The sequence below is a fragment of the Gorilla gorilla genome, chromosome 20 (genome assembly GCF_029281585.2).
Source record: "Gorilla gorilla gorilla isolate KB3781 chromosome 20, NHGRI_mGorGor1-v2.1_pri, whole genome shotgun sequence".
Lineage (NCBI taxonomy): Eukaryota > Metazoa > Chordata > Mammalia > Primates > Hominidae > Gorilla > Gorilla gorilla.
The window spans coordinates 62,822,618-62,846,022 of NC_073244.2; the positions used below are offsets into that span (position 1 = coordinate 62,822,618).

The window sequence follows — 23,405 nt, forward strand, 5'->3', positions numbered from 1 at the left end:
TTGGATGCACATTTGATTTTACTGGGGGTAGGGGACAGGGCTGGGCGTTCAGGAGTTCTCCGCTATGGTGTCCTCGATCCACTTCACATAAGACAGCACTCTGACGGCGACAGAAGGCTTATTGGGGGTTCCACAAGGGACGTAGCCCCATGATGTGACACCTTGGAGCACACCATCACACATCAGCGGGCCCCCTGAATCACCCTGGGAGCACAAGGTGGGAGGGGAGAGTGAGAAAGGTCTACGGGGCCCAAGTTCTGCCTGGGGAGCCCCAGCTCTCAGACAGGGCCTCCAGTGCCCACTCCCAGAGGAAGGTGGGCAGGGATTCCCACAGAGGGGACAGGGTCTCCAGTCCTGGCCAAGGGGGAAGGGACCTCAGGGTCCAGCTCCTGCATGTGGGGCAGGGTCCAGGAGGACAGTGCCTGCAGACAGGTCAGGGGGGAGGAGGGCCAGGACCATCTGCAGGACGCTGCCCCTGCGGGTGCATCGCAGAGGCCACCTCTCCAGGACCACTCTCTGACTCGACAGTAACTACACATTACCACGAGGAACGGTGAACTCTGGTGTGGGGGGTGAGATGCAGTTGTCCCTGGATGGGCGGGGGAAGGAGGGGGAGCTGGGGCACTGACAGGGCGAGTGGCTACAGCTAGCTGGGAAGCAGTGAAGCAGATGCCTGGTTAGCTCTCAGAAGCCAGTTCAGAGGCTGAGTCCCCTCCCTCAGCCCTTCCAGACCCTGGGGGCAGGGCTGCCTCACCACACAGGTGTCTTTGCCACCTTCCGGGTGTCCGACACACAGCATGAAGTCTGTCACCTTCTGGATGTGGGCTTTTTCGCACTCATCATTAGGCAGGATTTTGAGGTCCACACACTGGAGATCATCTGGAAATGAGACTACGAACCCGGGAGAAAAAGGGCTGCAGCCCGACCTCACCTGCTTCCCTGGCCCTTTCTCCCTTGGACGCAGGAGTCCCCATCCCCGCCTTGGGCTACACAGTCTGTCCCCACATACAATTCTCTGGTTCGATGCTGCCCCAGCCGGAAGCCAAACAGGTGCTCCCCACTTCGGGTTCCCGGGTGGGCAACTCCACGACCTTCACAGCGTCTGTGATAACGGCAGGCTCCGTCAGGCGGAGCAGCATGAGGTCGTGGCTGTAGTCCTCCTCTGCTTGGCGGGTGTGGTTCTCCAGGAGGCTCATGTTGAAGCCAGGGTGTGGGAAGCTCTCACTGACATGAACAAACTGGGCTGTGTTTTCGTCATCAAACAAGTTGTGGCGACCCAGCCAGAGCTGGTAATTGCTGGGGAAAGATGGGAATGGAGGGATGAGAAGACGGGAAGGGGAAAGGGGGATGGGGCAGGGGAGCATGGGGGAGGGTCCCCAAGAGGGAAAGGGAAAGAGAAAAATGTGGGTGGGCGGAGACAGAGGAAGAAAGATATAGTTATGGAGAAATACAGACAGCGAATGGGAAGATGAAAGAGTTTGAGAGTGCAAAAGGCAAATGAAGAGACAGAGAGCAAAAAAGAGCTCAAAAGGACAGAGGGGTGAGAAAGGCGGAGGGGAGGGCAGTGAGAAACAGGGTGAGCAAAAAAGAGGCAGATGAGAAGGATAAAAGACAGGGACAGCGAGAAACAGGCCCAGGGAAGAGGGAGGAAGAGAGAACAGAACACGGAAGGCAGCGAGAAGCAGACAAATGAAAAAGGATGCGGGACGTCAGAGTGAGAACTAGAAACAGAGGCAGAGAGGAAGGAGGAGTGACCGAGTGTGGGAGAGAAAATGGAGGGAGGCCTTGGGGGAGGGTGGGGGCAGGTGGGGGCAGGAAGGGAGGAGGGGAGGCCTGAGAGCCGCTCAGCTGCAGCTGGGGCTGTGGTGCGGGCTCCCCAGGGGCAGGTGGCCTGGCCTGAAGTCCAAGGTCGAGGCCCCCTTCCCTCCCCAGCACCCTCCCGCGCGTTTCTCGCCCCGCCTCCTCCTTCCTCCTCCCTCCGTTGCCCCACCCAGCTCCCGCTGAAACCAGCCCTTCCCTGTGTCTCTCCAGAGTGGAGGGATATCCTGTGAGGGGGGGGCCTGGAAAGAGGGAGAGGCGCCCCCTCCCAGGCACACAAGTTGGGGATAAAGCCCTTCCTTTACTCTGGGGCCTCCCTTAGGTCCATCTGGGTGTGTGTTTAGTAGGGATGAGGGAGCGGTGAGGTAGAGACCCAGAGAGAGAGAGATGGGTAGAGAGATGGAGGGTGAGACACAGTGACAGAGATGCCACAGAGAGACTCAGAGACAGACAGAGACAGGGGAGATGCAGAGACAAGGAGACAGAGGAGAGAGAGGAAGATGGAGACCAGAACACAGTCACACAGAGACACAAGCAGAACCAGATCCCAAGAGACCCAGGCAGCCTTGGGGAGGGGTGTCCAGCCCAGCTCTGCCCTGCCATGCGACCTGCGCCAGAGCCTTCCTCTCTGCCTCAGCCCCCCAGTCTTGCCTGAGGTTATCCAAGGGGAATGCCACTGGCCTGTCAATCCTGTGGCAGCATAGATGCCCTCCTCCCAGACCCCAGGCCCCTACTCACTCGCTGATGCAGTGGGCAGCTGTGAGCACCCACTGGCGGTGCACCAGGATGCCCCCACACTGGAAAGTGCTGAAATGGTACAGAGCCGCCTGCCAGGGCTGGGAATGCTGCTCACACTCCTGGCCTCCCACAATCCGGGACTGAATCGGGGGCGCAGCACCTGCAGAGGCAGTGCTGGGTCAGGAAGGGCAGGGTTGGCAGGAGAGGCTAGGGACAAGGCTAGGAGAGGGAGCTGGGCTGTGGGTCTGAAGGGACATTGCAGGTAGAGGACCAGGGCTGGAGGTTGGGGACATGGGCAAGGGGTGTTGGGAAGGGGTGGGACTCTGGACTGTTCCCTGGGCTTTTGGAGTGGTGGCTGGACCTGGTGGGGAGATTTTGTGCTCTGACAGTAGAGCAGCCTCCAGGGATCAGGGTAGGAGACATGAGACAGTGTCTGGAGCAGACACTGCATCTGGGCGTCAGGTCATTTGGGGTCTGGGGCTGGGGGATGGGAGGTGGTGGGTTAGGGGAGTGGAAAGGGATTCTGGAAACCAGGGATCAAGGCGCCAAGGGTGGGACAGGATCAGAGGCTCACTGAGGAAGAATCTGGAGGGCTAAGGGGCTCCTAGGCTAGGGAAACAGGACCTGGGTTGGGCTTTTGAGGTTCAGGAAAGGATGCAGCTTTAGGGAACCAGGTCTGAGAGGTAAAGAAGAGCATCTGGACTGAAGAGTTTGGGGGTGACTTGGGGTCCCTACATTGGGGTTGGAAGGGGCCAGCTTGGCTGGGACAGTTAGATTTCAGGGCTTCCTGGTTAAAGCGTAAAAGAAAGGGCTATGGTTAAGGCTAGAGGTGGGCTTCCGAGAGGTTTTGGGGTCCTTCCTGTGAACCAGGAATGGCAATCTGAGGGGAGGTTGGGGCCCTGAGAACACAGTTGCGGTCAGGACTGGGACGGGGCTCAGGAGGAGGGAGGCGTGAGTGGCAGTCCTTCTCGGACAGGGTGAAGGATGGGATCTTCGTTTCTCATGGGGATGGGGTTCATGGTCTGAGGGTACTGGAAGGATGTGGGGTCCTCTTGGAGGCAATCCCAGGAAGAGGATTGGAGAAGTGGTGAGAACAGGCACCAAGCAGCTGTGGGAATGCAATGCAGGACCCACTTGATGTGAGGTTGTAGAATCACATACTGACTTGGGGGAGGCCCGGGCAGAAGCGCTGGCTGAGAAGGCATTCAGGATCCTTGGGGTGGGGTTCCAGAAAACCAGAGCTGTGTAGGAACAATTCAGGCAGAGAAGGGCTGGGGCCTGGGGCGGGATGGAACTTCCCCAAGGAAAGGAGCATGTGGTGGGAGGGTGTGGTGTTTTTCCTGGGAGAGCTGGGGGTGCTGGGTGGGAAGGGACATTTGCAGACCCCCCCCATACCAGATGGGGGATCCCACATGCCAGTTTGGGAAGCAGGGTTTTCTGGTGAAATTTGGGGGACCCTGGAAGGACTGGGGAGACCAGATGTCAGGGTCTGGAGGACACAGTTGAGAGCGGACAGCTGGATGGAAAAAGTCACTGGAGTGTGGTGGGATTTGTAGACTCAGGAGCCAAATAGGTGGCCGCAGGGAACTAGGGGGCAGGAGGGGATGATCAGAGTCCTGTGGGATGGGGGAAGCCCATGGGAGGGTTGGGGTCCTCCAGAGAGAGACAGAGATGGTCCAGAATCTGCCCCTTTGGTAAAGCGGTGAGACAGGGCGTTGGCTAGGGAAGAGGGGAAAGTACTGAGGCTTCCTGGGAGGAGCAGGAATCTGGTGTGGGAGTGAGCACTGTGACAACATGGAGGAGCAGGGGTGGAAGTTTAGGGTGGGGCCGCGCAAGATAGATAAGAGCCGGGGCACCCTGGACCAGGATAGACTGTGGGCTGGAGGGATGAGGGTGGGGTGTTGGAGGGGAAGGTCTTATCGGGGGGGGTGAGGCCAGCAAGAGAATCAGGGCCCGTTCCCCCTCCCACATCCCCCCACTGTCTCACCAGTCCCCCCCAGGGACAGGGCGAGGCACAGAACCAGGAACCACATGGTGACAGAGGTGTCCAGGGGCCAGCAGGTGGAGGAACTGGGGAACCTCCCTGGGGAGCCTTTTAAAAGCCCTTATCCCCTCAGAGCCCCACCCCTGCCCTGCTGGCACCCAGATGTTGGCCAAGGCCCTTCCCCTGTTGCCTGGGGGCTGGACAATTGCCCCCCCTCCGATCCGCAGAGCTGTAGACGGGGAGGGAGAGCCAGCACCTGTTCTGCAGGCCCTGGTTCACGCTGGACGCATTCCTGGGGTTGAAGCCAGGTGGGGCAGGGCCTGTGGCTCTGGGGCTTTGCTCTGGGGAACAGCCAGTGAGGCAAGGGGGGACTGAGGGGAAGCAGAAACAGGAGGACGGAGGAATCAGTGACCCCTGGTACAAAGCCCCATACACCTCAGTCTCAATTAAGGCCCTGCACCCCCAGACCTGGTGCCCTCAAATACCAGCAGTTAGGGCTCTGATTCCCTGCACCACTCGGAGCCAAGATACTAGCATCTCAGCTGCCAGTTCCCCCTGAAATATAAGCCTTGGCCTTCAGAATGCCCTGGTTCTTGCACTCCCAGACCCAGGACCTAGGTCCCCAAAGCTACTGTTCCTTTCATAATAAAACTTTGGGGTACACATCACCACATTCCTAGTGCCTCCAGATCCAGGAATGTGAAGTTTCAGGGGTCTCCCAGGGTAAGTTCTTTAGCATTACAAAATCCAATGTCCCTCCCAAACAATGCTGGGGTCTCAATGAGCCTCCCACTTCTTGCTCCCAGTTATGGGTGCTCAACGTCCTGTCCTCCAAAGTCCCAGAGATCTGGACAACCTTCCCTCTCAGGTCAAGATCAGGCTAACCACAGATTCCAATGACCCTTCCTCCCCACCACCAGTACAATATTTAGGTCTCACGAGCCAGGTTCATGTACTTCAACATTCAGCGACCTTGAACATCACATTTTGTGGTCTCTGAAGATAATTAGGAACTAGATTCCTGCAGCCTCAATGGTAAACCCATAGGCTTCCACCAGGTTGTCTTGGCTTTTTGGTAAAATCAAAGCAGCTCAGAGTTCCAGCCTCTGCTGTGTATCAGGGACCTGGCTAAGAAAAGGACAGTATTTGCCTTTTTGCCATGGCTACCAGGAAGCCCAGAACTAAATCTTTTTTTTTTTTTTTTTCTGAGATGGAGTCTTGCTCTGTCACCAGGCTGGAGTGCAGTGGCGCGATCTCGGCTCACTGCAACTGCTGCCTCCTAAGTTCAAGCGATCCTCCCACATCACCCTCCCAAGTAGCTAGGATTACAGTCGTGTGCCACCACGCCCGGCTAAATTTTTTTAGTATTTTTAGTAGACATGGGGTTTCACCATGTTGGCCAGGCTGGTCTTGAACTCCTGACCTCAAGTGAGCTGCCCGCCTTGGCCTCCCAAAGTGCTGGGATTACAGGTGTGAGCCACCATGCCCGGCCCAGAACTAAATCTTAAAGAAAAAGCCATTCTTGGTAATCTAGTGTCTGTTAGGTCCTTTAACTGGGATCCAGAGATAGAGGGTATTTACTCAGTGCCAGACACGATTTTAATCAGTTCAGACGAATCATCTCATTTAATCCTCACAACAGCCCTTTGAAATCAGCAATAAGATGGTCTCATTTTACAGATAAGGAAACCAAGGCGAAGTGAGATTGGGCCTCTTGTTCAAGATCACACGGGTGGTCATGTGTGTTGAATGAATGGAGCCCTGCTTCAAGCCGCTTCTCCTCACCTAGGGATCGGGGTGGTGGGTGAAAAGGAACAGTGTACAGTGTCTCTGGGTTTCTCTTTGACCCCAGAAAAAAGTCACAGAAATTCCTACAGAGAAACTTGGATCAGCGCTTTGTTATCTTGGCATTAAACAGGTGACCTTGAGCGCCAGCTTTGTCCTCAGGTGGAACAAGTCCTTGGCTAACATCTGGGCCTTGGACAGGGTCTTGGGGGATGGCTCCGTTCTGTTCCATGTCAGGCGGGGCTGCTGGCCAGCTGTGGGGGCTTCTGCTCAGTCAGGGGCACAGGAGATAGGCTAGAATAGTCAGTTCCTCTTCATGGTTTCCCTGATCCACTCCAAGTAGTGGCAGACTTTGGTATAGACACCAGGCTTGGTGGTGTTGTCACAAGGGACGTCACCCCAGGACACAATGCCCTGCAGGATGCCCCCACAGACCAGGGGTCCCCCAGAGTCACCCTGTGGGGAAAAGAGGGGGTCTCAGGTTGAGTGAAACCTCCTGGATTCATCCTCATCCTAGTCACCATTTGCAATCTCACCCCAAACCCAATCCATCCCCATCCCAGGGAACCCCAACCCAACTCAACTCAATACAGCCCAGTTTATCCCAAATAGAGCCAACCCAACCCCAACCCCAATTCAACACAGCTCAGTACAACTCACCCAACCTATATCCAATCTCACCCCCATGCAACTCCAGTGCAACTGAACTAAGTTAAATCCAACTCAGCCCACATCCTCACCATTCAAAATCAAATCAAACCCATGCCCATCTGAAAATCCAATCTCAATCTTCATGTCTTCTGCATTCCAAACAAAATCTACCTCATTCCAATTCAACCCTGACGTATTTCCCACCCAGAATCAAACCAAACCATTCCCATTCTCAACCCCAACCCATGTCATCTCAAACTGTCACATTATCCACCTCAAACAACGCAATCCCCACCTATAACCCCAACTCCAACCTCACCCCTATTCTAACTTCTCTTACTACTCCATCTCCAAGCCTAACCCTAGCATCTTCTCTGGCCCAAAGCAAAGAAAATCCAACCCCATCCGGACTCCCACACCTGTCCCCATCCCTCTTCTTCCGCCTGATGGCCCCTCTGGGCTCTGACCTCACAGGATTCTGCGCCTCTGCCCTCCGCGCCTGCACACACCATGGTGTTTGTCAGGCGCCCTGGGTAGCTCTTGTCACAAGATGTGTCCGAGATAATGCTGATGTTGGCACAATGCAACGTATCTGGGAGACTCACTGGGGAAGACAGTGGACTTGGAGCAGATCCATAAATTCCGGCCCTTGTCCCCTCCGCCCAAGAGCCCTGGAGCATAGGATTCCTTGAGGCCTCGCATCCAGCTCCATCCTTTCACGCACCTTGTGACCGGGGGCTCCCAGCGGTCCCAGGCTCGTTGTGGGACACCAGGCCCCAGCCAGACACCACACAGGCCTCCCCCGGGTGGGGGCAACGCGTGGGTAGCACCGCGGGGCGCACCTGGGGGGTCAGGCGTGCGGGCTGGACTAGACGCAGCAACATGATGTCGTTGCGGTGGCTGCGCGCTTCGTAGCGCGGGTGTGGAATGACCCGAGACGCGGTCCGTAGTTGCTCTGGGCCATCGCGCTTGCGCAGGTTGTGCTCTCCCAGGCGCACTCTCATGAAGCTGTGCGGGCGAGTGGTTTTCCCGCCAGTGGAGTGCGGGCCAGTGGTTACCCGCAAGTAGAGGACAGAGAGATCAAAGAGTGGGCAACCCGAGGTCCCCCGACCCTTTAGAAATCTCGACATCCCATTACCTTTTCCCAAGACCCTGAAGCCAATGGTTCCAGCCCCTGCTCCTCAAGGACCAACGAGTCTGAAGTCAGGCACACTCCTAGAACTCGATCCCCTCCAACTACTCCCAGCCCCCTCCTGGTCTGTCCCCGAATCCAGGATTCTCACATCCCTAGAACTGAGGCTCAAAAGCTGGAACTAGTCTTCTCCTTCCTTCTTCAGAGATCGAAGGCTTTGAAACACACACTCCTTCCTCATCCAGGGGCTTGACATCCAGCCTCCTCGTCTTTCAGAACCCAGGAGTTCTGGCGTCTGCCTCCGTCTTCCCCCAAATCTAGGAGCTCTTCCCCCCCCCACCAGGCTCCCTCAGGACCCTGAGCCCCTGCCTTCATACCGGCTTTGGCAGTGGGCCGCAGACAGCACCCAGTGTGGGGAGATGAGGGAAGCGCCACAGTTAAAGCGTGCACGCTCGTAGAGGGCCACTTGCCATGGCTGGGAGTGGGGTGCACACTCGTCACCTTCCAGCAACTTGTCACCATCCTGGGCTGCTAGGAGAAGGGGTAGAGGATGCCTGAGGACAGGGACGTTTACATTGCCTCCTACACCTTCCTTGCACCGTGCCCTAACTACTATATGCCTATGCCTTTCCCCTAACTTCTCAAGACACCCTGCCCTGTTTTTTGTTTTTTGTTTTTTTGTTCTTTTTTTTTTGAGACAGAGTCTCACTCTTTTGCCCAGGCTGGAGTGCAGTGGCATGATCTCAGCTCACTGCAACTTCCGCCTCCTGGGTTCAAGTCATCCTCCTGCCTCAGCCTCCCGAGTAGCTGAGGTGCCCGCCACCACACCTGGCTAATTTTTGTATTTTTAGTAGAGACGAGGTCTCACCATGTTAGCCAGGGTGGTCTCAAACTTCTGACTTCAAATGCTCTGCCCGCCTCAGCCTCCCAAAGTGCTGGGATTACAGGTGTGAGCCACCATGCTCCGCCTGCCCTGTTGTTTATTTACAACCGCTGCCTGTTTTCTCCAGAACTCTAGCCCCCACCCCATTTGCTATAAGACTCTGGGAGAGAGAGAAAGGGGAACAGACCAGAGGGCAAGAAGTCCTCTGTGGTTGGGGGTGGAGACAGGGGCACTGGATACAGGTTCAGACAGGTGGTCACTTGAAACCAGTCATTCACGGTCACCAAATTGTCACAGACGTCAAACGCATGTGGCCACTCAGTATGTGTGACCCAGCCTTGGCCCCAGAGTCTGGACATGTCAGCCAAATTCAGTGTGCAGTATGAGTCCCAGATGTGGCTATACAAGGTCACGGACATGCATACATGCACATCCAGCTTCCAAACTTAGGTACAGCTATGGACAGGACTGGAAGCTGAAATTCACTTGCATGCACATGGGTTGCAGCTTCAAGAATCACAGCACAGGCTGGGTACGGTGGCTCATGCCTGTAATCCCAGCACTTTGGGAGGCCGAGGCGGGTGGATCACCTGAGGTCAGGAGTTCGAGACCAGCCTGGCCAATATGGTGAAACCCTGTCTCTAACAAAAATACAAAAAATTAGCTGGGCATGGTGGCGGGTGCCTGTAATCCCAGCTACTCTGGAGGCTGAGGCAGGAAAATCACTTGAACCCCGGAGGCGGAGATTGCAGTGAGCGGAGGTTGCTCCATTGCACTCCAGCCTGGGTGACAAGAGTGAAACTCCATCTCAAAAAAAAAAAAAAAAGAATCACAGCACAGATGTTCATATGTGTATATGAATATGGATGGTTAAGACACGAATACACACACACACACACACACGCACACAAAACACACACACAGAATTGGATATTGTTCAGACCTAAATTCAACATCTCTAGTGTGAGTCTTGGCATCCGGTGTCACAGACACTTGCATACAGGGTCTGGACAAAGATGGGTCCTTAAGCCTGGGTTCGAATGTACTAGCTGTGAAACTTTGAGCAAGTTATTTGACCTGTCTGTGCCTCTGTTTCCTCATCTGTAAAATGAAGATTGTTGTAAGGATGAGGTAGGAATGTGTATGTGTGTGTGTGCATGTGTGTATGTATGGTGAGTGATACCTAGCCCTTGTAGCTACTTAATAATATTAGTTGTTTTTTGCAAATGACACCTGGATTTAGTCATAGGGACATACGTGTGAAAGTTCAGGTCCATCCTGAAGATGGCCAAAATAAGTCAGACATCTGCACAGAATTACCTATAATAAATAGTCAAGGTTGGCCAGGTGTGGTGGCTCACGCCTGTAATCCCAGCACTTTGGGAGGCCAAGGCCGAGGTGGGTGGATCACCTGAGGTCAGGAGTTTGAGACCAGCCTGGCCAACATCGTGAAATCCCGTCTCTACTAATAAATAAATAAATAAATAAATAAAAATACAAAAATTAGCCGGGCGTGGTGGTGCGTGCCTGTAATTCTAGCTACTCGGGAGGCAGAGACAGAATTGCTTGAACCTGGGAGGTGGAGGTTGCAGTGAGCCGAGGTTGCACCACTGAACTCCAGCTTGGGTGACAGAGCGAGACTCCGTCTCAAAACAACAACAACAACAACAACAACAAAAAAAAACAAAAAAAAAAAGTCAAGGTTAAAACCGTGATTCACCCACAAGACATTTTGTAGAGTTAGAGCTGCAGACACCAACCCAGAAGGCCAACACTCAGATGTGGACTTGCTGTCTGGGGCGGCACCCAGACACGGGGCTGGGCATTCAAGGTCAAAGACATGCAGCTGAAGCCAGAGGCAGCCAGGGCAGGACATATTTATCCATCTCTAGATCAGCCCCCAAGCCAGATCTGTGGAGTCACTGATTGGGTTTCACATATGGGGATCTGGTTCATGCATGTGGAGAGGATGTGAACATACAGGGCCTTGTATACCCACTGCACACGCGCAGGTACGCACACACACACACACACACACACACACACAGAATGGCATTGTGCTTAAGGACATGATTAGAGACATTCAAGGTCACAGGACCAGGACACCTCTCCACTGGGCAATGTGGATGCATCCCCTGAAGGTTGAAGCCATGCATACTCCCACCCACACAGGGGCAGGATTTGCACAGCCAGACCAAATGCCCACACTCTCCCCATCACAGTCAGGAACTGGGCCAAAGGCCCCCGTGAGACCAGGGGAATGCGGATGTGGTGGACAAGGGGCTTAACAGAGGAAGGGTGAGGTCGTCCTCCGAAGGGCGGAGGGTACGGGCTGAACAGCTGGGCACCGAGGCTGCACCTGGCCAGTCCAAGCCAGAGGAAGGTGGAGGCCCCAGCTGGGCGCAGCAGGCAGGCGCGAGGCAGGTAGGTGAGTGCACAGAGAGAGCCGGAGGGGAGGCTGGAGGCGTGGGGGTCTGAGGGGCCCCCAGGAGTGAGGGTCATTTGTGGCAGAACGTTAATGAAAGTCCACCCCCCAATTTCTCCAGAAGAGAGGCATCAGGTTACAATTAATTTCTTGGTGTGTGGCAGCTGAGTTCAGTCTGGAGTTTGCCTGACACCCAAGGTGACCTTGATGTTGTGGCCATCCCTCTGAGCCACAGCCCCTTCCCTTGTCAAATGAGGTCGGTGGTGCCCACCACACATAGACGTTGTATGTAAGCTCTAAGCACCGTGCCTGGCTTGCACACCTGAAGGGGCACTACCTGGGCCAGGCTTATGCTTCTGCCTCACACACAACCACATTTAATCCCCTCAAAGACCCTGTAAGAGACAGGGAGTGGCAGGCGTGGGACTCACGCTGGAGTCTGTGCTGTTGGCCTCTCAGCACTTGTCTAATGCTTGCTATGTATATTACCTCTGTTATGCTATTGAGACCTCACTGTTATTGTCTCAAGCGGGTGCTGTCTTATAGAGAAGGCATTCGAAGCCCAGAGAGGTGAAGCAGTTCCCTCAAGGACACACAGCAAGGAAGCGGTTGCCCCAGGACTCAGCTCAGGTTTGTGCAACCCCAGGACCGTGTTCCTTGTCGTGGGCAGCGAGAGGCCCCAGGCAACATAGCGACTCCAGAGCAGCAGCGCCAGCACCTGACGGTAAGGGCTTAGGGACATTGGCGCAGGTGGAGGGTGAAGGAAGGATCTTTAGTGGTCTCTGGGTGAGGTAGGGGCTGGCAGATCACTGGGCCCAGACATGCTTGGGAAGGGGGCACCTGCTCCCACAGACCTGGCCCCCTCCTGGGGCCACCTCACCTGTGGATGCCAGCAGGAAGGAGAGAGTGAGGAGAAGCCACATTGTGGAGGAGGGACCAGGGTTCGGCTGCAGTCTGGGGAGTGAGTGAGAGAATCCAGGTGAGGCAGGACCCTTCTGCCTCCACCAGGATCCCTCCAGACACAGACTTATCCCATCCACTGTTAATAAATTTCTTCTGACCACCGGTATCCCCTTCCCCCAACCCCACTCTGCGCTTCCTTCTGGGTCCCCCATCTCTGGAAGGTTTACTCTTCCTCTAGGCACTCGGACAGACCCTGCCCCACCTCCTCCACCTGTCAGCCCCCAGCACCATGCTACCAGCCCCTGGATCTCTCTCCATCATCACCAAGGACCCCTGTCTCAACTTTTTTTTTTTTTTTTTTGAGACGGAGTCTCACTCTGTCACCCAGGCTGGAGTGCAGTGGCACGATGTCGGCTCACTGCAAGCTCCACCTCCCAGGTTCACACCATTCTCCTGCCTCAGCCTCCCGAGTAGCTGGGACTACAGGCGCCCACCACCATGCCCGGCTAATTTTTTGGAAATTTTTTTTTTTTTTTAAGTAGAGACAGGGTTTCACCGTGTTAGCCAGGATGGCCTCAATCTCTTGACTTCGTGATCCACCCACCTCGGCCTCCCAAAGTGCTGGGATTACAGGCATGAGCCACCGCACCTGGTCTATCTCAACCTCTTATCTGGCCTTTTGGGTCCCCGTCCAGTCCAGTCCCCTCCACCAGCTTGCCCTCCAGCCATGACCCCAAAGGGTCTTTCTACATCTGGAGCTGGCTGTGCCCCTCTCCTGCTCACCACCCTCCATGGATCCTCAGCACCACCAGGATAAAGTCCAGCTCTTCAAATTCACTTTCTTTCTTTCTTTTTTTTTCTTTTTTTTTTTTTGAGACGGAGTCTGGCTCTGTAGCCCAGGTTGGAGTGGAGTGGCATGATCTCCGCTCACTGCAACCTCTGCCTCCTGGGTTCGAGTGATTCTCCTGCCTCAGCCTCCCAAGCAATTGGGATTACAGGTGTGTGCCACCACGCCCAGCTAATTTTTGTAATTTTAGTAGAGACGGAGTTTCACCATGTTGGCCAGGCTGGTCTTGAACTCCTGACCTCTAGTGATCCACCTGCCTCAGCCTCCCAAAGTGCTGGGATTACAGGCGTGAGTTGCCTGGCCCCAGCCTCACTTTCAAGGACAAAAGTGGCTTCTTCCCTTCCAGCCCCTCTCCCTGGGTCTCCCATGACCTTGTCCTAGACGCAGCCAGTGCTGCCATTGTCCCTCCTGCCATTTCATGCTTAGGCTGTTCCTCCCACCGCATATCCAATGCCATTCCCTTCCAGCCCCGCTTCCTCCTTGAGGCCTTCTCTGACCTCCCCTGACCCTCAGTGGTGTCTGCCTCCCCTACTAGACTGGCAGCTCCCCGAGGAGCTGGTCTGACTCCACTCTGGGTCTCCAGTACTGCAGGGCCTGACCCACAGGAGGCCTCAGGAGGCTTTGAGAGCGAATTGAAATCCTTCTTCCCCATATCTTCCAAATTCATCTTTGTCCTCTGACACTCTGCCCCCACCTCTTCTGGGAGGCCCCAACACCTAACAGGTGTCTCCCCTGAATCCCACAGCACCCATTCTGTCTCCATTACAGCGCAGATGCCCCATACTTGCTGAGGTCTGGCCTGTTCTTTTCTCCATCTGGGGGTCTTGAAGATGGAGCTCAGGTCAGGTTCTTTCTGTGTCCTCAGCACTGCCCCGCCTGGGGCCTGGTACACAGGAGGCCTCCGGGAGGTTGTGCTGAACTGACTTGAACCCGTGATCACTCCTGACCACGTTCTTGGCTCTGATACAAGTGCTTCAGGGACGTCCTCCTGATCCACTCCATCCCCCTCCCTCCCCACCACTGCAGCTCCTTCTGGCCATTCCAGGACATTTTCTTGGTTCAGGTTCAATTTGGGGCATTGGTAAAGGACACGTGGATCTACCCATGCCCTTGACACTCAGTTCTCCAAGCGTGGTCAACGTTTCCCCTTGAAACCAGGGCACAGTGAATCTCCCCTTTGCCACTCCCTCCAGTCTTGTCTCAAAGCTCTCACCTCCTCCAGATCCTCCGGCAGCATCTAGGGCAGCTTGGGTGCCAGAAGGGAGCAGGTACCAGGATGCCTGAATTTATAAGCTCCCAGTCCCAGCTGGGTCTGGGGGTGTGGTGGTGTAGGGTGGGGTGGGAGGTGGCTGAGAGTCAGGTTTACAGGCAGACGCCTTGGTTGCTGGTGGGGTGGGAGACTTGGCCTAATGAGCATTTATTAGGTTGAAGCTGTTGTCTGAGTCCACAAAGAGGAATTCTCCACCAGGAGCAGTTCCTCAAGGGGGAGGGGACAGGAGGACAAAAACAGAAATTAGGAGGAGATCAAAAGACAGAGTCTGGAATTTGGGGTCTGGAGTGTGGAAACTGGATCCTAAAGTCCCTGTTCTTGGGCTTGGGGCAGAGTTCTGAATCCCGGGTTCTGGATCCGGATCTGGTTCTGGATCTGGGTCTTGGATTCCAGATTTGAGGATCTTGAGTTGGAGATTAATGACCTGCAGTCTGGAATATGGATTTCAAAGTCTGAGTTCTTGGGCTTGGGGTCTGGAATCTGGATCCTGGAGTCGGGCCTTTGAGTGACAGATCGTGAACCTTGATTCTGGATCCTGGGGCATTCGAATCTAGAACCCACAATAGGAGCCTGGAATCTGGTGTTTGGAATCTGGCAATCGAGGCTGGAAACCTTTGCACCTGCTATGAGAAGCCTGGGGCCTAGACTACAAACGGTAGATTTGGGATTTTGAATTGTGAGGTCTGGATTCTTTTTTTTTTTTTTTTTTCCTGAGATGAAGTTTCGCTCTTGTCACCCAGGCTGGAGTGCAATAGCGTGATCTCAGATCACTGCAACCTCCACTTCCTGGGCTCAATAGATTCTCCTGCCTCAGCCTCCTGAGTAGCTGGGATTACAGGCGACCACCACCATGCCCAGCTAATTCTTATATTTTTAGTAGAGACAGGGTTTCACCATGTTGGCCAGGCTGGTGTTGAACTCCTCATCTCAAGTGATCCACCTGACTCAGCCTCCTAAAGTTCTGGGATTACAGGCCTGAGCCACCATGCCAGGCTTGGGGTCTGGATTCTACAGTGTGGATCTAGCCTCTGAGCTTTCAGGAGTAGACTTTGGAACATAAAGTCTGGAGTTTCAAATCTGTTTTTGCATTGAAAAGCTGGACTGTGGCTGGGCCCAGTGACTCATGCCTTTGGGAGGCTGAGGTAGGAGGATTGCTGGAACTGAAGGGTGTGAGACCAGCCTGGGCAACATAGCAATACCTCATCTCTACGAAAAATCTAAATAAATAAATAAATAAGTAAGTAAATAAATTTTTAAAAGGCTGAATTGAGAGACAGGGACCTGGCTTTCACGATTCTGAGATTGCTAGAATCTTGACTCTAGAGTCTGAATTTAGAGTCTGGGAACCTAGGGTCTCTATTCTGGTCCTGTAGTCTTATTTCTGGGTTCTAGAGCTTGAAATCTGGATTCTGCATCCCAGAGGCTGGAGATGATCACTGAGATGACCCAAGGCTTTGGGTATTTGAGGCTGGCTTCCAATGTCTCAGAACCCCAGAGGGCCCCAAGCAATTATCTAGAGTCTATTTTGGCTTAATTAATGAGGAGGTCCCGAGACAGGAGGGACTGACCTCACTCAGGTCACCCAGTGAAGGATCGACCTGTTTTAAGCGTGGTCTCTCCCCATGTGTGGAAAGTCATCATCTTTATGGGAAGGAGTCGCGTGGGATTCAGCCATTTTAGAACTATAGGCCCCTGGAATTTCTAGAATATCAGACTTTCAGATTCTAAAAGCACAGGCCCTAAGACATTCTGGCAGTGGAGGACACTCTGGAAAGTAAGATTTTAGAATAGCCTAGAACCACAGAGCTCCAAACACTCTAGAACCTTCGAACATCGGGCACTCTGGAGTCCCCAGAAACCTCATGCATTCTAAAACGTCGGGTCTCCAGACATTCTACAAGCCCAGACCGGCAGACATAATAGATCCCCAGGTTGGAAGCTATTCTAGAACTCCTATGTCCCTTTGCCTCCCTCCCCACAAATTGATGCTCGAAGTCTGCGGGCCTCACCCTGGGCCACGGCTTCAGCTGAGCAGCCCTGTTTATGGAATGCGGCTGCAGGCCACTCCCCCGTGCCAAGTGCTCTCTTTGTAGGATCTCACTCAGGCTCCCGGCAGCCCTGTGAGGTGTTTATATTAATAACCTTATGGCTTCCTGCTGAATACGGAGGAAACTGAGGCCCAGACAGGAGGCAGCACAAGCAAGGTTCCTGCAGAAGCGAGAGGCCACGCGGGAGAGGAATCAGTGTTCCGACTCCGGAACGCCCGGTGGGCCCTTTCGCCGCCACCCCTGCAGCCGCCTCCCTCTGTTGGGGCGCGGTGGTGACGAGGGAAAGGAGCCGAGCCCTTGGGACTTCCTCGGTGCCAGGTCTGTGCTGAGCGCTTTCCGTCACGATCGCACGTGATCCTCCTTCTAACCAGCCTAGGCAGGTACTGATGAAGTACCCCTGATACAGACGGGGACACTGAGGGCGCTCCCGCCGCGCCGAACCCAGGCGCGCACCCAGTCTGCGCACGGCTCCCTGGAGGGCGCGCAGCCAGCGGCTCCCGCAGCCCCGCCCCCACGCGGTGACGTCAGCGCCCCGCCCCCGCCCACTGTGGCTGGCTCAAGCCCGCGCGATCGATGTCCTCCTGGACGTGTCCGCGGACGTCCTTCACCTCCACCGCGGCCTGGGTCCCGCCCACCGCGGCCTGAGTCTCACTTTTGCCCCGCTCCTCCTCCTGAGAACATTCCCTGGGAGTTTTTCATCAACTCCCGTGGTTCATCCACCAACCACGCAGGTCTCCTCCATCTGACCCTGAACTCCGGCTTGGGCAGCCACCTGCTCCTGGGCGCCCCCTGCACCACTGTCCCTACGCCCCTCTTACTTACCGAGTCCCAACTCATTGCTCTGTTTCCCCAAACCCTCCTTCCCTGTTCTTCCACGTTCTTCAACTCAGGGGCAGCGTCACCGACCACCCAGTTATTCGGCCAGAAGCCCTTGGCACTGACCTTGCCCCATCTCTCCCCTTATCCCCTACAGCTCATTGGTCCCCAGCCTTGTCCCTTCGGCCCCTGCCTCTCTCTGCCCCGTCCCCTCCTCTCTGTCCCCTTGGCCTGGCTCCAGCTCAGACGTCCTCCTCTCTCTCTGGACCCTCGCCCCTCCTGTCCGGGAGGACAGCCTCCTGTCGGTCACCACGTAGCCCTAGAGGGTCTCTCTGCACTTGGAGATCACCCCGCCCCTCCCCTGCTCACATCCTTCACTTGCAGCTCCCCATCACCCCTGGGCAAGGTCCCGGCTTCTCGGTCTGCAGTTTTAAGCCCTTTGAGATTCCCCAGCAGGAAAAAGCCTCCCCTCAAACCCCCTTCTCAGGGGGACTGCAGACTGCCCAACTCGGGAGCGGGACTGGACTCGTGGTGCCCGAAGGGCCTCCCCATGAGGTGCTGGCCCTCTTCTAACTTAGTCTCACCACGGCCTCCGTTCCTTCTGGAACCAGACAAGCTGCTGTTTCAGGGCGCTGGGTCTGGATCCAGACAGCATGGGTGCAGATCTCTGTTCCACTACTTACTATTTTGGGAGACCCTGGTAAGAGTTTTTTCTTCTCTGTGTCTCAGTTTCTTATCCTTAAAATCAGAGGATCCCCTCGTAGAGTTTTTCGAGGAGTAACGACTTAGTTTGTGTTAGGAGCTCAGAGCATATAGTAAATTATGACGATTCATTCATTTTACACATGAACAGACGGGAGTGCGGGGGCCACTGGTGAAGGTCACCCAGGCTGCAGAAGTGGAGTCAGGAGAATGGTTCTCGGGGTCCTGGTGCCCCTTGTGAGAAGCATCAGCTCTCTGGGTGTCAGGTGCTCATCTGCGAAGGGGTCTTCCTTTGCGGTGGGGTGGAAATGGGAGGGACCTCACAGGGGTTGGATGAGGTCATACCCATGGAGCAGGTGTGCGAATCATAAAATCAGGCTGAAGCTTGCAAGACCGGTTAACACGGCACGTGATTCAGATGTGACCGCTGGAGCCAGGTGGCCCGGGTTTGAGTTCTGCCTCTGTCCCATAATACTGTGCACCCTCAGGCAAGTCACTTAGCCTCTCTGTGCCTCAGCTGCCTCATCTATAAAGTGGGGGTAATAATTGCTCCTCCCTCTTCTGTAGGAGTGTTTTGAGGTGTTCATTCTTGAAATCTGTGCTTGGCACTGAGTGAGCGCTGGGCCATTATCAGTCTGTCCTATTGCCCTTGGGAACTGAAAGCTGGGGAGGGGTGGTTATGTGGGGTCTCTCTCAGATGACACAGTTGGGTAGCAGCAGATTTGACACTGGAAGAAGCCACTGTGCTTTTTGTTTTGCTTTGTTTTCTGTTGTTTTTTGTTTTTTGTTTTTTTGAGATGGAGTCTCGCTCTTGTTGTCCAGGCTGGAGTGCAATGGCATGATCTTGGCTCACTGCAACCTCTGCCTCCTGGGTTCAAGTGATTCTCCTGCCTCAGCCTCCTGAGTAGCTGGGATTACAGGCACCCACCACCACAGCCGGCTAATTTTTGTATTTTTAGTAGAGTTGGGGTTTCATAGTGTTGGCCAGGCTGGTCTTGAACTCCTGACGTCAAGTGATCCACCCACCTTGGCCTCCCAAAGTGTTAGGATTACAGGCATGAGCCACCACGCCCAGCCAGAAGCCACTGTTTTGATCTCCCAGATGTGGTATCTTTTTCTGAATCCCTGTGACCCCTTTATCAAGACCCCTGTTTTACAGATGGGGGAACTGAGGCCCAGGGAGAGGAAATGGAGGTGGGAGACCCTGGTATGAGAGTGTGACGTCAAGCAAAGAGAATGTCACACGCAGACGAGTTCTTCTCTGAGACTATTTCCTGGGCTGTGCTGGGGGAAGCTGGAGGGGAGGAGGCAGAAAAACCCACATCTTCTCTTCTTTTGTCCTGGGAGGGACTTACCGATAGGTGGCATCAATTGTGCGTTTGTTCATAGGAGGTTTACTCCTGGGTCTGAGGGAGGAGGGGCTGGGGGCCTGGACTCCTGGGTCTGAGGAGGGAGAGGCTGGTGCCTGGACTCCTGGGTCTGAGAAAGGAGAGGCTGGGGCCGGGACTCCTGGGTCTGAAGGAGGAGTGGCTGGGGTCCTGGACTCCTGGGACTGAGGGACGAGTGGCTGGCGTCCAGGACTCCTGGGTCTCAAGGAAGAAGGGCTGGGGGGTCTGAGGGAGGAGGGGGTTGGGGACTCAGACTCTTGGGTCCAAGGGAAGAGGGGCTGGGGTCTGGACTCCTGGGTCTGAGGGAGGTGGGACTGAGGGCCTGCACTCCTGGGTCTGAGAGAGGAGGGGCTGGGGGGTCTGAGGGAGGAGGAGGCTGGGGGGTCTGAGGGAGGTAGGGCTGGAGTCTGGACTCCTGGGTCTGAGGGAGGAGGGGCTGGGGGCCCGCACTCCTGGGTCTGAGGGAGGAGGGGCTGGGGGCCCACACTTCTGGGTCTGAGGGAGCTGGGGCTGGGGAGGTCTGAGAGAGGTGGGGCTGGGGGGTTTAAGGGAGGTGGGGCTGGAGTCTGGACTCCTGGGTCTGAGGGAGGAGGAGGCTAGGGATCCGGACTCCTGGGTCGGTGGGAGGAGGGGCTGGGGCATCTTAGGGAGGTGGGGCTGGGGCCTGGACTCCTGGGTCCTGCACTCTGGGCTGGGAGAGAAAGGCCTGCCCTGCCTGCTTCTTCCTGTGTTCCACCCCGACCCATAGACCTCTTCGCTAGAGTCCTGAGCCCCCAGCCCACTTTCCAGCTCCCTCCTCTTCCCTTTCTGGAAGCTTCCCTTCTGCGTTTGTTCATAGGAGGTTTGCTCTTGGGTCTGAGGGAGGAGGGGCTGGGGTCCTGAGCTCCTGGGTCTAAAGGAGGAGGGGCTGGGGAGTCTGAGGGAGGAGGGAGGTGGAGGCCCAGACTCCTGGGTCTGAGGGAGGAGAAGCTGGTGCCTGGACTCCTGGGTCTGAGAGAGGAGAGGCTGGGATCTGGGACTCCTGGGTCTGAGGGAGGAGGGGCTGGGGTCCTGGACTCCTGGGTCTGAAGGAGGAGGGGCTGGGGGGTCTGAGGGAGGAGGGAGCTGGGGAGACGTGTGTCTTCTCCCTCCCGTGACTCCTGCTCACTTTCCCCATGTCTGTGTTTCTGCTGCCCTCTCCCCGTGATCCTGTCAGCTTCTTTTAGTTTTTATTTTTTAGAGTTGGGGTCTTGCTCTGTTGCCCAGGCTGGAGTGCAATGGTGCAATCACAGCTCACTGCTACCTCAAACTCCTGGGTTTAAGCGATCCTCTGGTATCAGCCTCCCGAGTAGCTGGGACTACAAGTGTGTGCCACCATGCCTGGCTAATTTTTAAGTTTTTTTTTTTTTGTGGAGATGGGGTCTTGATATGTTGCCCAGGCTGAGATTGTAAAAAGTCATCATGGAATACCCCACCTCCCAGTGCAGGAAAGCTGGCTGTGGTATTGCCAAGAATGATGTTTATTGCAGCACTATTCCCAATAGCTAAGATTTGGAGACAACCTAAGTGTCCATCAACAAATGAATGGATACAGAAAATGTGGTACATATACACAGTGGAACACTATTCAGCCATCAAAAAGAATGAGAGCCTGTCATTTGCAACATGGATGGAGCTGGAGGTTATGATGTTAAGTGCAATAAGTCAGGCACAGAAGATAAACTTCGCAGGTTCTCATTTATTTTTGGGAGCTAAAAATTGAAACAATTAGCCGGGCACTCACACCTGTAATCCCAGCACTTTGGGAGGCTGAAGCAGGTGGATCACCTGAGGTCAGGAGTTCAAGACCAGCCTGGCCAACATGGTGAAACCCCGTCTCCACTAAAAATACAAGAATTAGCCAGGCGCAGTGGCGCGTGCCTGTAATCCCAGCTACTCGGAAGGCTGAGACACAGAAGTGCTTGAACCTGGGAGGAGGGGGTTGTGGTGAGCCAAGACCTCTCCAGTGCACTCCAGCGACCTGGGAGACAGAGCGAGACTCCATCTCCAGAAGCCTGGAGAAACAGGGACAAAAAACAAAAACAAAACCAACTGAGTTAATGGAGATAGAGAGTAGAAGGATAGTTATCAGAGGCTGGGGAGGGTGAGGGTATGTGGGTAGTGGGGAAGTGCGGATGGTTAATGGGTATGTGGGTAGTGGGGAAGTGCGGATGGTTAATGGGTACGAGGAAATAGAGTAAGATCTAGTATTCGATAGCACAACAGGGTGACTGTGGTCAATAATAATTTAATTGTACATTTAAAAACAACAAAAAGAAAATAATTAGATTGTTTGTAACACAAAGGGTGAATGCTTGAGGTAATGGATACCCCATTTACCCTCATGTGATTATTACACATTATATGCCTGTATTAAAATATCTCATGTACCCGTTAAATATATCCCCCTGCTATGTACCCACAACAATTACAAATTAACAAAAAAAGAATAATGTGGCTCTTGCCAGGTTTCAGCTCCACCCTTGCTGTGTGTGTGGCGCGTTGTGTCCCCAGGTCCCTCTCAGTGGTCCGTGGAGAGCATTACCACCTGTCACTGTCTACTATCTCAGGGCAGACCCTCTCTCCTCTCTCTTCCTCCATCTCTGCACCCCACAAATAAAGTGGCAACCCCCCCTGATGTGTGTCTTTGTAGAATCTGAATGTGATGAGATTTCCAGAAAATGCCAGTGTGCCCCTGGATCGTTGGAGGAGGGTGGGGTGGGTGGAGGGGACAAGTTTGCCCCATTGGGGAACCACTGGTCTATACCTGTCACTGAAGCTTCCTTTCTCCCCTGCACCTGACTCCACACCTCAGGACGCAGGTCAGGAGGGCTGGGGGATGCTCTAGCCTTGGCCAGGTGGGCCTCGAGATGATTGTTCACTGCAGGAGCATTCACCTTTTTAGATGGGTGCTTCTTGTCTAGAGAAGGAGACACGGGGAGCTGGAAAGAGAAGCCTGGAGAAATAGGGACCGGGCAAAAACAAAGGAGGGTGGAGTCGGGGAGTGTAGAAGAGATAAAGCAAGGACTGGAGTGAGGAAGAGGCATCAAAAGAGGGAGGGAATGGTGAAGGCAGAAAACCGTGAGAAACGGGGAGTGAGAAGATAGCCTGAGAAAGACAGGATCAAGCCAGGCGTGGTGGCTCACGCCGGTAATCCCAGCACTTCAGGAGGCTGAGGCGGGCGGATCATTTGAGGTCAGGAGTTTGAGACCAGCCTAGCCAACATGGTCTCTACTAAAAATACAAAAATTAGCCAGGTGTGGTGGTGTGTGCCTGTAATCCCAGCTACTCAAGAGGCTGAGGCAGGAGAATCGCTTGAACCCATGGTGGGGTGGAGGTTGCAGTGAGCCGAGATCACACCACTGTACACCAGCCTGGGTGATAGAGTGAGACTCTGTCTCAAAAACAAACAAGCAAACAAGAAAAACCAGGTAAACTGAGGCTGGGTTTTGTATCCCAGACCAAATGCCTGCACTTTGAATGCCTGGTTGGGAAGCCTGAGATTATCCTGCAGGGAAGCATCGAGAGCGTGAACTGAATGGTGTTAGGAGACAATTATCCATGGCTCTCTTACCTTTCTGCCTGTCTCCTGAAAAAGGTATTAGCCACTTTTTAGTTCCAGACTGTCTTTTTATGGATGTTTCTCTAGAGCATCAGAGCATGTTTGTTCACTGTCTTAGATAATAAAGATAATGTCCTTCCATAATGATTTATTTATTGGCTAGGATAGTAAATACAATATGCCCTTCCAGGGCAGGTGGATCAGCAGTCCACGATAACAAAGGTAATATATCCCCGAGTTTCAAAGTCAAGCAGATTTCCTTGCATCTCCCTTATAAGATTGAAGATTTGCAAACACACGTAAACAGAGGTTCCCCAGCATTGACACAAACCACTGTGTGTGTGCAGCATCTGCCTGATCCACTCTGATCATCCCTGTAGGACCTGGGGGGCAAGGTGAGCCCATGTGAACATGAACCTCATGCTGCCTGCTGTG

At 54.4% G+C, this 23,405-nt stretch overlaps 2 protein-coding genes and 1 long non-coding RNA gene across 5 annotated transcripts in view; 1 reads left to right on the forward strand and 2 right to left on the reverse strand.

The window, feature by feature from the left end:
- Window positions 1-4,632, reverse strand: KLK1 (kallikrein 1). Its single transcript, XM_019016132.4, has 5 exons — window positions 4,544-4,632; window positions 2,557-2,716; window positions 1,010-1,296; window positions 755-891; window positions 1-204 (listed from the first exon to the last, which is right to left on the reverse strand). The coding sequence occupies exons 1-5, from the start codon at window positions 4,587-4,589 to the stop codon at window positions 49-51; spliced, it is 786 nt and encodes a 261-aa protein (XP_018871677.3). The 5' UTR covers window positions 4,590-4,632; the 3' UTR covers window positions 1-48.
- On the reverse strand, window positions 4,627-14,044 carry KLK15 (kallikrein related peptidase 15). Of its 3 annotated transcripts, none has more exons than XM_019016134.4 (5): window positions 12,297-12,370; window positions 8,486-8,636; window positions 7,701-7,984; window positions 7,444-7,580; window positions 5,837-6,781 (listed from the first exon to the last, which is right to left on the reverse strand). In XM_019016134.4, the coding sequence occupies exons 1-5, from the start codon at window positions 12,337-12,339 to the stop codon at window positions 6,629-6,631; spliced, it is 768 nt and encodes a 255-aa protein (XP_018871679.3). In that variant the 5' UTR covers window positions 12,340-12,370; the 3' UTR covers window positions 5,837-6,628. The 3 variants fall into 3 exon arrangements, with proteins under 3 accessions (XP_018871680.3, XP_018871679.3, XP_055226186.1); XM_055370211.2 differs by lacking the exon at window positions 7,444-7,580 and adding an exon at window positions 13,951-14,044 and having other exon boundaries at window positions 5,839-6,781; window positions 7,819-7,984; XM_019016135.4 differs by lacking the exon at window positions 7,444-7,580 and having other exon boundaries at window positions 4,627-6,781.
- LOC134757700 (uncharacterized) overlaps window positions 11,381-23,405 on the forward strand; it is a 20,562-nt gene continuing 8,537 nt past the window's right edge. The window contains exons 1-2 of the long non-coding RNA XR_010132035.1: window positions 11,381-11,415; window positions 11,946-12,140. This is a non-coding gene — a long non-coding RNA (uncharacterized lncRNA). The remainder of the gene's footprint in view (window positions 11,416-11,945; window positions 12,141-23,405) is intronic.